The sequence below is a fragment of the Ruditapes philippinarum genome, unplaced genomic scaffold (genome assembly GCF_026571515.1).
Source record: "Ruditapes philippinarum isolate M1 unplaced genomic scaffold, ASM2657151v2 ctg3190_1_1_1_1, whole genome shotgun sequence".
Classification (NCBI taxonomy): domain Eukaryota; kingdom Metazoa; phylum Mollusca; class Bivalvia; order Venerida; family Veneridae; genus Ruditapes; species Ruditapes philippinarum.
The window spans coordinates 156,543-169,818 of record NW_026855495.1 but is presented as its reverse complement, the minus strand read 5'-3'; the positions used below and the strand labels follow the sequence as shown (position 1 = coordinate 169,818).

Here is a 13,276-nt window from a genome sequence, read left to right as displayed (position 1 = left end):
AATGGCCGCTACCTGCAATCTAACGGCCTTTATAATCGGCTTTAACGTACCCGTTCCCCAAGTCCTTGAAATGTTGGTACCATTTCTCTGGATCATCTTTTTAAGGGACCCATTTTTGCTGTTTATGATCGTAGACTCTTATGGAACCCATTGTAACGTTGTAAACTTAAGACTGGCGATCCTTCTTACGCATTTTCTTCTTCATTTTTTTTTCGTTCTCATGATTAGAAATGTTAATGTCATGACTGGGCCATAGAACCTCAAACAGATCTTTTCTTAGTTTAATGGCTCGTGTTTAATATCGTGTTGATGTCTAAGTTTCCTCGCGGAGTGGAAAATTTGCTGTTGAGTAGGGTCCTTTTGCAATACGTAAAAGTCAATAAGAAATTGTGCATAATTTTGTCTCAACATTTTCTTCAAATGCGGCAACACATCATTTGCTGCGCGAGAAAGAGCATCATCGAAAGAGTACTTTTGATATATGTAACTGTTTAGTCGTTCCTTAAATTGTTCCTTTTCCTTGAGGAAATAAATTTTGATTCAGATACACGATAGATATGTACCTGTGGTGACTGCCTTTGGTAAAAAGATCGGCGATTCTCTGGTCACATTTGGCCTCTGTCATCAAATCGTCAAAAATGTTCAAGTTCCTTTTACGCCCGCCAATATACTCTGGACTATTCAAGTAGTCGGGAATGCCATGTACAAATTCTATCCCGGGTATTCTACGCTGAAGTTCGTCGTATAGAATCTGCCATTGACCGTAACACCAAATGATGCGCTCCGGTGGCGGACTTACTATATCGGATAAAAGCAATGTTTTTGTCCATTCAGTTTTTCCGCTACCGCTAGGCCCGGAGACGACCATCGAAAACGGATGCTGAAACGTCATCTTTTCTGACCCAGGGGTTATTTGTGGTGATGGATGGTTATCTCTTACAATTTTGTCAGTCTCGTGCAGGTTACGATGATGTCTCAACATGGCGTCGCGTCTTGAGAAAAGTTGTTGACAAATTGGACATTGATTCATTATTAAAAAAAGACACAAAAGTACACTGAAGTATTCGTTCTTATACTGGTTAGTCACCCTTCTTACGTTGGAGTGAAGTGTTGTTGTTGGTGGTGTGGGTGGTAGTGGTGGTGGTGGTTGCGGGGGTGGTGGTGGTGATGGTTGTGGTAGCGGTGGTGAAGGTGGTGGTGGTTGTGGTGGCGGTGGTGGTGGTGGTGATGGTGGAGATGTTGATTGTGGTAGCGGTGGTGGTGGTGGTGGCGGTGGCGGTTGTGGTGGTGGTGGTGGTGGTGGTGGTGGTGGCGGTGAAGGTGGTGGTGCTGGTGGAGGTGGTGGTGGTGGTGGCGGTGGTGGCGGTGGTGGTGGTGGTTGCAGTGGTGGTGAAGGTGGTGGTGGTGAAGGAACAGGAAATAAATAGAAAAAAATTCCCGTTTCCAGTCATACATGTTTATTGATAAAATATACGCAGAAAAACATATTCTTACAAAGAAACACAAAAGATATGTTACAATACAGTAGTACAATATCAATGTTATGGTTATACAAACGAATGTCATGAACATTTTTTTCGTCTAATTTGATACAGTAGATGTCGTTGAACTTAAACCACCGAATCCTCCAAAGCCGAAAGGTGTTGACCTAGTTAATGATACAAACGCGCCAAATCCGCCTATTGGGATCGGTTTTTGTTGAGGAGCGCCTACTATTTTAATATATTTGCAATTGGGTGATCACTTGTGATGTTCTCTCAATGCGCTGTCCGATCTATCCCAGGCGCATAATTTTATGTGACATCTGAAACATTCGCACACGTCTGATTTCCCGCTGTAGTATAATCCCGTGCTTGCCAGTTCGTACTTATTCGGGTTTTGGATAAGTATCAAACGTCTTGAGTCTACTTTCGTAATATTCCATGTTATGGTTGAAGGATGTACAGTCTGTGGCGTTCATCTTGCTTATGCCAAAACGCTAATAAGTATTCATTTATATACACACGTATTAAAATCTGATTGGCTGCTATTTTTGGCATGACGTTATTCATCTATTTATGTTATTTAAAATCATTGGTCAAATAATCCTTCTGTCTGATTGGTTACATTTATTTAATGCGAAAAAAATCATAATGTATATCGTAAAATGTTGCACAAAAGTCGAAAAACGCTTTTCTGTTGTATTTTTGTTCGGTTTTAGTGACCATTGATAATAGTTCTTTTTTATAATTTTGCACATTCGTGATGATCAGTTTTAAAAACATGTTGGCATTTCTTTTCCAAAATTATGCCCCAGTGGTAAACTGACACTTCAATAGCTTATTGCTAACCCGCTTTTACATTAGACGGATAAACTTTAACAGTTGAATGGAGCATTGTCCGCATATCCGTCCCTAAATAAACATACGCCAGACATTATGGCGACTTTAAGGGGATTAACTTTGACAGTTAAATGGACTATTGTTAATGCATCCGCTCTTAAATAAATAAACGCTCGACTATGTGACTACGATCACGTTTGAAACACTCGTGATCAGAGCATTTAGAAATAAAACACTGATGATTTGTGTCATTTGGTTTCGGACCGCCGAGGAGTAAACAAGTACTATTTCTATTCAATGTTTATTATTTATTTTGACCATATTTAAAAAACATTTCTAGTTTATTAATTAAAATGTTAAGCAGGTATTTATTGACAGACATTTCTTTTAAAAATTATGATATTTATCTCTCCGTCTAGGGCCGAGGACCTGACCTACAATGTCCGCTATTAAAGCCCTAGGATCGTGTATACGAGTCAGCTCCGTATACTTCCCGGAGATTAAAATATATTTCTAAAAATAGAACGATGATGATATTCTAAATATAGAATCCAATATGGCGCCGCGCATGCGCAGTCGTAACGCCAAACCGACGCCTATACTACTATGATACATGAGCTAATATTACATTTACAATGTCTTATCTATTATCACAGAAAATAATTTTTTTATTGAAAATGAATTTTAATTATAACTATCATGAAATGATAATTGAAACGCGCCATGACAAAACCAATATAATGCATTTTCGACCAGCATGGATCTAGACCAGCGTACGCGCAGTCTGATCAGGATCCATGCTGTTCGCTATCAGTTTCTCTGCTTGTTATAATATTTGTAAGCGAGTAGCATGGATCCTGATCAGACTGCGCGAATGCGTAGGCTTGTCTGGGTCCATGCTGGTCGCAAACGCATTATGTTGTTTTTGTCATGGCGAAGCTCATATGTAAATAGCTATACAACCTGTTCCAATTGTTAAAGTAGAGTATGTAGTGCCAGCCCCTTGTTGGGTGTGAAGACTGTCATATGTAGAACTTTAAATACATAATTATGTTTGTAATTAATTAACTTAATAAGTTTGACAGTTTAACAATAATTCTTTAAACAATAAAAATGTACATTATTATAAATCTGAATAATAATCTTAATAAAATAAACAATCAAATTTACTGTAATTATATCCCCGGGAATAAGATGAAAGGTGGATTGTACATTAGAACATTATTGTGATAAAACGTCCACAGAAAACGAGCAGTGTCGAGCTTAAGGACATGTCTTTGAAATATAATTACATTAGGATATGATATTATTTTGACATCATTAAATATCTTCTGGCCATTCATGTTAAAATAACAATTGCAATCTTAAGAAGTAAATGACAGTATGTTCATGCTTGAATTAAAAAAAATATACGAATTCGTACATTGAACTAAATTAGATCACGAAGAAACAATTTGATAGTAACTCTGATTTCATTTGTTATGCTGATGCTTATCTTGAGGTAAATAATTATATCTTCATGTATCAATTATATTCAAGATTTTAAAAACTGTATATATTCAAGTATCATGATTTTAAAGGACAGCAACTCCTTTATTTTGTAACAGAGCTATGATGTTTGGACACTGCACTTTTTCTGAATGTAATGTAACCATATTTTAGTTTACGGTTCTTAATTGATATACTTTCAGTTTTACGCTCCGTTCCATTTGTGGCAGAAAAAAGCCAGACAGACGAAAAGACGGAAGTTAAATATCATACTACTATAATGTCTCTTTTGTTCGTTTAAGTTTCAAAATAGTCGAGTAAAATGACATCAGAGAAAAATACTGAAGGACAAACGTCAGAAAGGTCAAGGCCAAATCTTTATCCCTACACATTCGACGACGTGGCCTAAAAATAATCTTTGTATACCCATTAAAATTTGTAAGGTTATGCAACATGTTAATTTCATAACCCATAGGGTAATTTAATTAACTAAAGAGTGTACTAGTATTCAAACACATTTATATGTTTATTTAAATAGTCTCACAAAAGTTAATACATGCATTTCCTTAAAACGTAATTTACAAATATGCACCAACCTCTTCCTATTTTCTGACGTCTTCTTATCTGCAAAAACCATTAAAAGTTTATAAACATATTTTGTATGATCGATTTAACAAAACATATAGAGTTATTTCATTCAAATGCCTTTACAAACTGATTTAGTGTCCAGCTTTACTTGTCATCCAATGAAAACGCTGTATTTCTTAAAAATTGTGTGTGTTTATTTTCATAGAGCAAAAGTCGATACTTTATCGAATTTCGTTCATAGTCGCCTTCTATTTTTCATAATCCTTTTAAAAACCGCGTAGTGACGAAATTAGTGAATAATCATGGGCCAAATAAAGCTTGACACTAAGTATGGTAGTATTCATCCGTAGCTGTTCTACAGAAATTAGAAATATTCTCCTGTCGCAAACGCTTCCGTCGAAGTTTCTAATTTCTGTAAAACAGCACGGATGAACACTTACATATACATAGAACATATTTATACCTCACTCCGAATAACTATGTGTATATAGAATCATTTATAGATATTATAGCATAAAATCGGTTCCCACCTCTTTTGCCTGCGTTATAACGGGGCCAAAACCATGTGTTCACAGAGTCAAGCGCTCTTATTATAGCCCGGTTTTACCTATGCGTAATTCATACAGGGCACAGTTAACAAACACAAAAATGACGATTTGGCCTATTTGCCAAAGATTCATTGACGTTATTTCGTTCGGCTCTGAACATTTGCTTTGTATTTCCCAAGTTGCTTGCCCCGGAAAAATGAAACGTACACGTAAAATATGTTGTCAAAACGACGTGTGAATTGGATAAATACTGTCCAAGTGCAAACAGTTTTACACGGGGATTTTTGTATTAAATAAGCCTATATCAATCTGGTTTAAAATTGTATGCTAAAATAGCATCAACGCACGTTTTTTTCGTGTAATAACGTCTGCAGAGTCCCTCGAAACTGTTGGAGCCCTCACCCTACCGGGTCAGACCCCAATCGTTCCTCGGGACTCTGCAGACGTTATAACACGGAAAAACGTGCGTTAACCCTATAAAAGGTTACCCTTTCCATTATTTTGTTTAAAGTTAATTGGTCTATAAGGAAAGGTTTGAGATACAATAAAATAAATACGTTGACATACATTATTAAGAGACACGACAACAAACAACCAATAAATGATATATTGATGCTGATGATACATGATTTGATATTACATATAAATGTAATTTTATTGCAGAATATTATTATTGAATGTCCATAAATCACTTAGAACTTTATCAGAAATATCTAATTGATATAGGTCCATCAGTTATTCACCGTGCTTTAGCCAATGCAGTTTGGAACTAATATCTCTAAAGCTGAACGAGTTATTGTCTTTCCAAACATGCAAGAGCAAGTGAAGAGAAGAGACAAAAGACAATAACTTAAATGAATCTAGCAATGGGTTATTAAACTTGTGCTCGGCACAGCTCCTAAATGAGATCTTTCAACGTATCAAGCTTCATGTTAATATTAAAAAAGCCGTCTGAGATTTCCTTTTGACAAAAATAAAGCAAGCAACAACCAAAATGGGTCAAAAAATGAAAGGAAGAGTAATCTTTCTTGTGCATTACATCTCTTAAAGATTTCATCCTCCTATCAAGTTTATATCTCAAGTACTTTTCGAGACATGCTCCGTACCAAAATTGAGCATGAGAAAATACAAAGGACAACAACATATATTCATGGACGAAAGAATTATAATAATTGTACAATGCAATCTTTTTCAGTATTCTCTTGAGTTGAGTTTTACCATAATTGGATAAAATCATAATTCCTTGGTAAAAAAACTACACAAAACACGGAATTATTTAACAATCTTGAAGGAGAAAGTTATGACTATTGTGCATTGCATTCATCCTCTGTGTGACCCCTTGTAGCTGCAAAAATTCAAATTGATATCCCAAATGCTTATCGAGTCATGATTCGGTCAAAAAATAAACCATACACAATAACCAGTATTGCATCCCTACTTAATGAGATTTATTCACCTATGAGAATTCAAGTTTATACCTTAAACACATTTCAAATTTCGCTCAGAGCAAAAATTAAAAATGAAAAACTTATGTCCTACACCCTTGTTTTTTCTATTGTTATTCATAGCCACTTGTCCAGTAGCCGAAAGACGGAGACGGACGGAACATATCAAAGAACATGTCGTGTGATGTAGCGGGGCGGGGGCGAAAAGAGTAATAAAAATACAAGCTGTTGTTGTTTGACATGAATAATTTGAATGCAAGAATATTTTGTTGCTTAGCCAAGTTGTAATTCAATTTGAAGTAATGAAGTATGGCGCATACTTTTACAGTTTATAGTACACTATGATTTGACATTTTGATGTAAAATATAAAACATTTTATATCTAACCTGCGTGTTCATATGTCATCTTCCTGAATATGAAGACGCCGGCGACAAGTATGCCCACAATTACAAAAGATAACGAGCCTCCCACTATAACTGCTTTGTGATCAGATTGTTGTTGTTGTAATTGTTCTTTTTCTGTTGACGGTATGAAAATAACATATTGTTTGTTTTATGATTTAACAAATTCATTCAATATAACAATCTGTTATCCATTGTTTAATTTATTTATTTAGTTTTTTTACACAACATTAACAAATGTAGTCTAAAAATTAGTAAAAGTCGAGAAAATATCAAAGTCGCAGATACTTTTATGACACATATATTGTTATGAAGCGATCAGTTTAAAAGTGTAACCACATGTAACCACATGTCCTCGCTCCGTTTATAAAACACAAAATATATACCTAGTTCATAGACTGTAAATTCAATCATAGGAGCTAAGTCTGTAGCTATCCATCCGGCATTGTTTCCAGCTAAAACTCTTATGTCATACACGCCTGGCGGCAATCCTTTGATGTCAAACCTATATAGCATTTGTTCATTTTGAAGATATCTTACATTTGTTTCATTAAACCTCAGTTGCTCGGTCCAAATATTTGTTCCCTTAATCTGAGTTTCTATGACAAATGTTTGAAGTGATCCACCATTAGATCCACCATGGAAGATGAACATATCGACACCAGTACATCTTCCAAAGTAATAAAACTCCATTGGGACTGCTGGAATATCTTAAAATTATAAATAAAATTAATGATATTCAAACATTTTTTATTATATTATTTCTCACAAACGTTTCATTTATATTTAAAGTTTAAATAAAATTTTAAACAGTTTTGTAATTTAATTTGTTATGTTATTGGTCAGATCTTTTAATCGTCATTTAAGAAGATTATTTGTTCAATCTATAAAAGAATATATGCGACAAATTTGATAAGAATACTCAATAAAGATAACATGCCATGAATTGTTTTTGTTTCCACTCATTTACATGATTAAATTAATTGTTGCTGTCCAATGAAGATTCGTCGAATAAATGTTTATCACACATAGTACATCATTTACAATATAAGTGATATGATGAAGTACATGCCTATCTTGTCACATTTATTCCAGAAAAAGTATTTTCTACTTTGAGGTGTAAACTTGCTAAGATTCAATTACCAACTACCTACCAGTAAGTAGTTGGTAATCACGTCAATAACCAACAGAGTCCCCTGGTACACGTAAGGAGTCAAGTGTCAAAGTCAGAGCACACATATCTTGTTTTACGAGAATATTTGTTTCATTTATTCCAGAAAAGTACTTTTTGTTTTGAGGTGTAAACATCCAAAGTGCGAATAAACAACTACATGCTACTAGGTAGTTGGGGATTGACGCGCAAGTAACTAGCTGAGTCCACAAGAGAACATAAGGAGACAGGTTGCTTCCATGTTGGACAACACATCTATCTTGTTATATATCTATTATATTTATAACGGAAAATGCTAACATCCCATTCTTCTATCGTCTATCAGGAAACTTGGTTATCCGAATGAATCCCAAACTACCTACCAGAAGGTAGTTGGTAATTTTAACTTTCCATATGCTTCTTCCATCTAAAACAGAAAGTATATTCTCGGAGTAAATGTAACTGATATATTAACAGATAGATGTATTCTCTGACATAGTCTCACTTCGCCCACAAGGGGACTTGGATATTCGTACGAATCCCCAAGAGTTTACCAGATCAACTGAGGGGCAATAATTTGAAATCCTGAATGTTATAACTATTATAACTAAATCAAGTTAAGGCAAGATAAAATGATTATTGATTTTATGAACGGAGCTTTGATATCAATATTTTTTATATAATCTGTATAAATCATTGTCTGGCAGCCCGTTGAAATAATGTTCTGCAATAGCATTATTCTCTACATATAAATGAGTGTCAATTTGGTAGGTAGTTGGATTTTCGAAATTAACTACCTACTAGCTGGTAGTTGGTTATTCGTGATACTATTTAAGAGCTGGTATTGGTAATTTTAATCTACTTTCGCCAGCATGAAATGTTCGAACACGTCATACGTTTTTCAAACACAGAATAAAGGAGGGGACCTTGTTGGTTATTTGCGTGTATCCCAAACTACAAACAATTCTACTAAATGATATCACCCCGTCTCCCTCTGTAGAACAGTTGGTTATTCGCCAATATTTCATTAAACCACTTTCAAATAATGATCCCAACAGTTATACCATAACCCCTATAGTATACTTACCTTTTGTCACTATTTCAAATGATCGTACAGTAGAGTTTATTTCATTTGTCACAACAGCATCATAGCTTTCTGTGTCATCTTTTGTTTGTATATGAACTAAAATCCTAGCCCTGACTCCTGCTGTTCTTATGGTATTTCCAAACACTTTCAAATTTACTTGTACATTTGTCTCTGTTACATTGTATCTAACATCTTCCAGTCTCACTCCATTCTTATTTCTATATATCTTAACATTAGATCCTGCTGCATTTGAGAAATAGTAAACGTCTACAGTGGCATTTTCCATGAGCTTTGATGATGTAATTTTACTAAAGTTAGTTATGATTGGAAACGCTGAAAAAAAATCAGGTGGACTGAAATCTTTGATAACGAAATAAAAATCATTTATAAGATACAATGCAGAAAGGCGTTTGTACAGAAATAAATTGTGCATATTCATAGAATATCTTATATTTAAAGTAAGGGTAATTGTCCACCTTTTCGAGTTATCTGTCCTTGATTTTAACTTTTTTTACTTTGATTTTTGTATACAAAAGCAAAAAATTAAATATGTGTTTTCGTCTCTCAGTCTTTAAATGTAGACTGATAAATTGACACAAATTTTTCATTTTAATTAAATTGCAATGATAGCTTAATATAACAAATAAAAAATAAGCACAAGCTATTCCATAACACTTTTATTTAATTATTTAAATTTCGATTGAATTATATTAATATGTAAAACATATGATAAACAAGATCAACAAGGAAAGGCGGCGTTCAATTAACGCAAACCCCACACAACCCAGCAACAAGAACCAGTGGGAAGGAGCCTAGGTTGACCCCAAACAAAAAAACAGGACAGGGCACAAGGCAATACACGGACAGGCTAATAACCCATGTATGCTTTAATCTGACGATGAGGATGATAAATATAGGTACAATTGTTTCATCCGTAATCAGATATTTTTGACGATGATTTATTAAGAATATTGGTCATACCAATACAACACTTATCACAGACTTACTTGAGAACTAAAAGAATGGAATTCATTAAGTCAGTATTTGTAACAAAGTTTCAACAACAAAAATTCCTTGATATTTTCCTACTTACATTTGACAACTAATTGTACTGATCCTTCCATATATTCCTGGTTTGTGCCAAATACTTTAATTCCATTACTAGCTGTACATGTGTATATTCCAGAGTGTTCATATGTTAAACCTGTAAGCTCTAGTCTCTCACTTCCACTATGTTCTGTTATAGGTGTATTGTATCCTGGCCATGTTTGAACCCATTTACCGTATGTATAACTACTGTTTGGTACACCATGTGCGTTACATGTAACAATGACTTTTGCAGCATTAATTGTTGTGTTTGTTGTTGTTGCCGAGACATCTGGAGGATCTAAAAATGGAAATGGTAATAACATTATTTTTTTCTACTTTATACCTGAAAAGAACATAAAATTATCCCACAGTTGTATTAGACATCACCTTTCAATGTTTGTCATGAGCTGACGTAATCTAAAGATTTATAGCAGCGGCATACATAAAACTATTCTAGATTTTCAATGCAATTTAACAGATAAGTGCTTGTACAGCTTCTCTGAGAACAACCTACATTCAATAAGCTTGCTTCCTCACGAGACATGATTCATGGAATAAAAGTAAGGAGTAAGTTAGTGACTTAATTTTATTTCAGTTATCTTGATGCTATGCTTTGGTGCTGACAGATCAAATTGATTATCATTTGGGGAAACTGCTTGAAGGCATTGTAAACTTTAACTCTTTTATAAAGTGACTGATTTAATGCATTGAGCAATCGGCATTAAAACAATTCTAGGATGCTACATTTGGGTATGGTTCATCATTGTTCTATTTAAAGGGACAACTTGTCTTTCCATTTTATTGGCCTTAAGTTTGGGTTTTCAATGTTTTTCCCAGCAAGATTGATGAATGAGTATTTGAGAAACCCTTTTAGAAGCACTAACCTGTCAATGTCAATCAAATGAAAGATATTGTCGAAATTTTTATATGTGTATGTGTTGAGGCCTATATACTAGTATGAGAATACGCAAATTTGACCATATTCTATCATGAAAATATTACACAATTATTCTTACTCCGACAAATAAATGTTCATATGACGTATTCGTGCTTGTTAGGTGTTGATCCTGCTGCCTACAGTCTATATTGAAAGCTCAAACACAAGAATTAAACTGTGACAATAAATAAAAGTTATTCCTTGCATAATCTCTTGGAGTTACTTTTATCTGATTATGATTTTGTTTTGAAACAACACAGTATAGGACATATAGTGGCAACATTCCAGCTTTTTCTGATAAAGGAATATTAAAGATGCCTTCTCGTGTAATATATCATACACGCAAAACCACTGCCGTTCTGTTAGGTAGTCGGACAATTTCCTCACATGAAAGAATCCGAAATTCCTGTAGGGATTCGAATCAACACCGATGAAGGGCAAATGGTCTAAAGTCAATGACCTTATTTTCTTCATTCGAACCCCCCCTGTTGGAGATCTGATAGTACAGGACATAGTCATATGATTAAAGTATGCTCAACATAAAAACATAACTGTCCTTATTATAAATCATTGACGCTAAGCAATGTAATCGTCATTTCATTTTTTAAAATACAATATATATTTAATAAATATTAAATAAAACATATCGATGAATAAGAGTACATGTAACAAAAATAATTTCAAAATACATAAGGTCCAAGGCACTGACACCCAACTTTTATAACCATATAGTTACAGCAAGAGCTATTGCAAAGCAGGGGCCATGCTCACAATTTCCTTATTTCTAAAGTCGAATACATCAGATAAAGTATATTATGCTCAAGTATAAACACAATCCATTCATATATAAAACGATATGGCCATTTGCTGTAAAAAGCAAGCACAACTCAAAAAACTCCACCAATAATAGAAAATCAATATGACAAATGTTTATGGATGGCAACATAAAAAAGAAAGGGACAAAGTCATTGTAACATTTGCTCATATTTTTTCTTCAAAAGTTGAGCTAAAATAATTGCAAAATACTTACAATATACTGTAAGGCGAACGTTTTTGATGTCAGCATTTTCTATTCTATTATTGGCAATACATGTATATGTTGCAGCATCACCTCTTCTCACATTTGTTAAAGGATATGATAATTTATTATTCTCCATTGTCCCAGTTCCCTGATGTAAAAGAAAAAAGACTTTGTGTTCTTGTCCTTGTTTGTACCATTTGAATGTTGAAGCTGGTTTACTAGATGCAGAACATTTTAGCTGAGTGTTATTTCCCTCAACAACAATAACATCTGACATTGGCTTAATTAATGGGCGGTCTGAAATATATGTAGAAGTTTAAAAAAATGTTTTATATGCAGAATATCATTATACTGTCCAACTCAGTACGGCACTGATTTGTCATCATTTAGTACTTCTTTTCAAGTAATGAAAACAAAACTGAAATGCAAGAAAAAGGCAGAGTAATATATATCAAATGGAATGTTTATGAATAAACAAATTTAAGGAATTTTCCAGATGTCACACAAGACTTTAAACCAGTTTTCTTTTTTCATAAACGTACATCTTAGATCAAAAATTTCTTCATTTCTATCAGATGAACTAAACGTATTTTAGCTTCACATAAAATAATTTCACCATCGTTGTCGCATGTTCAGATTTAATCTCTGTCACCTTTTTATTAAAATATCGGAAAAATACCAGAATCATGTATGAATGATATGTAATTATCCTTTACTTTTTATCTAAAAGAAATGAAAAACGGCAATGTTTTGCACATATGTTAAGTTAAGCAATTAAAATGATTCACATTTGGAAAAGTTTGAAATGAATATATCTAATGCCTTTTGACAGATAAACCTAAAAGAATAACAACATTAACATTATTTAAAGAATTGACAGAACAAAAACTAAATTGAGGATGTCTCTCCTTTGAAATGAATATTTGATTCTTTCAACATAATAAGTTAACAAATGTAGACCCTTTAGTGAGGAATTAAGATGCGAGGTTTTAAATGAAAGAAACTTTATTATTTTATCAAATTAAATGAAAATTATGACAAAAAAAATAAGTCTTATTATGATTAAAAAGAATCTGACATATTTTATATAATTTTGCTCATAACCAGCAATACTTCTATTAGAATCAATGCAAAAATTCAAAAATTATGATTTCTGGACAGTGACCTTCAGCTGCTACAATCCAAGAGACAAATAGGAAG

At 33.8% G+C, this 13,276-nt stretch overlaps 1 protein-coding gene across 1 annotated transcript in view; it reads right to left on the bottom strand.

The window, feature by feature from the left end:
* LOC132743544 (hemicentin-1-like) overlaps window positions 1-13,276 on the bottom strand; it is a 43,695-nt gene that overhangs the window by 15,846 nt on the left and 14,573 nt on the right. Inside the window, exons 8-14 of the mRNA XM_060732074.1 lie at window positions 12,086-12,373; window positions 10,123-10,416; window positions 9,030-9,362; window positions 7,179-7,502; window positions 6,778-6,909; window positions 4,406-4,433; window positions 3,285-3,355 (exon numbers count right to left, since the gene is read on the bottom strand). Of these exons, the coding sequence (XP_060588057.1) occupies window positions 3,285-3,355; window positions 4,406-4,433; window positions 6,778-6,909; window positions 7,179-7,502; window positions 9,030-9,362; window positions 10,123-10,416; window positions 12,086-12,373 (1,470 nt within the window). The remainder of the gene's footprint in view (window positions 1-3,284; window positions 3,356-4,405; window positions 4,434-6,777; window positions 6,910-7,178; window positions 7,503-9,029; window positions 9,363-10,122; window positions 10,417-12,085; window positions 12,374-13,276) is intronic.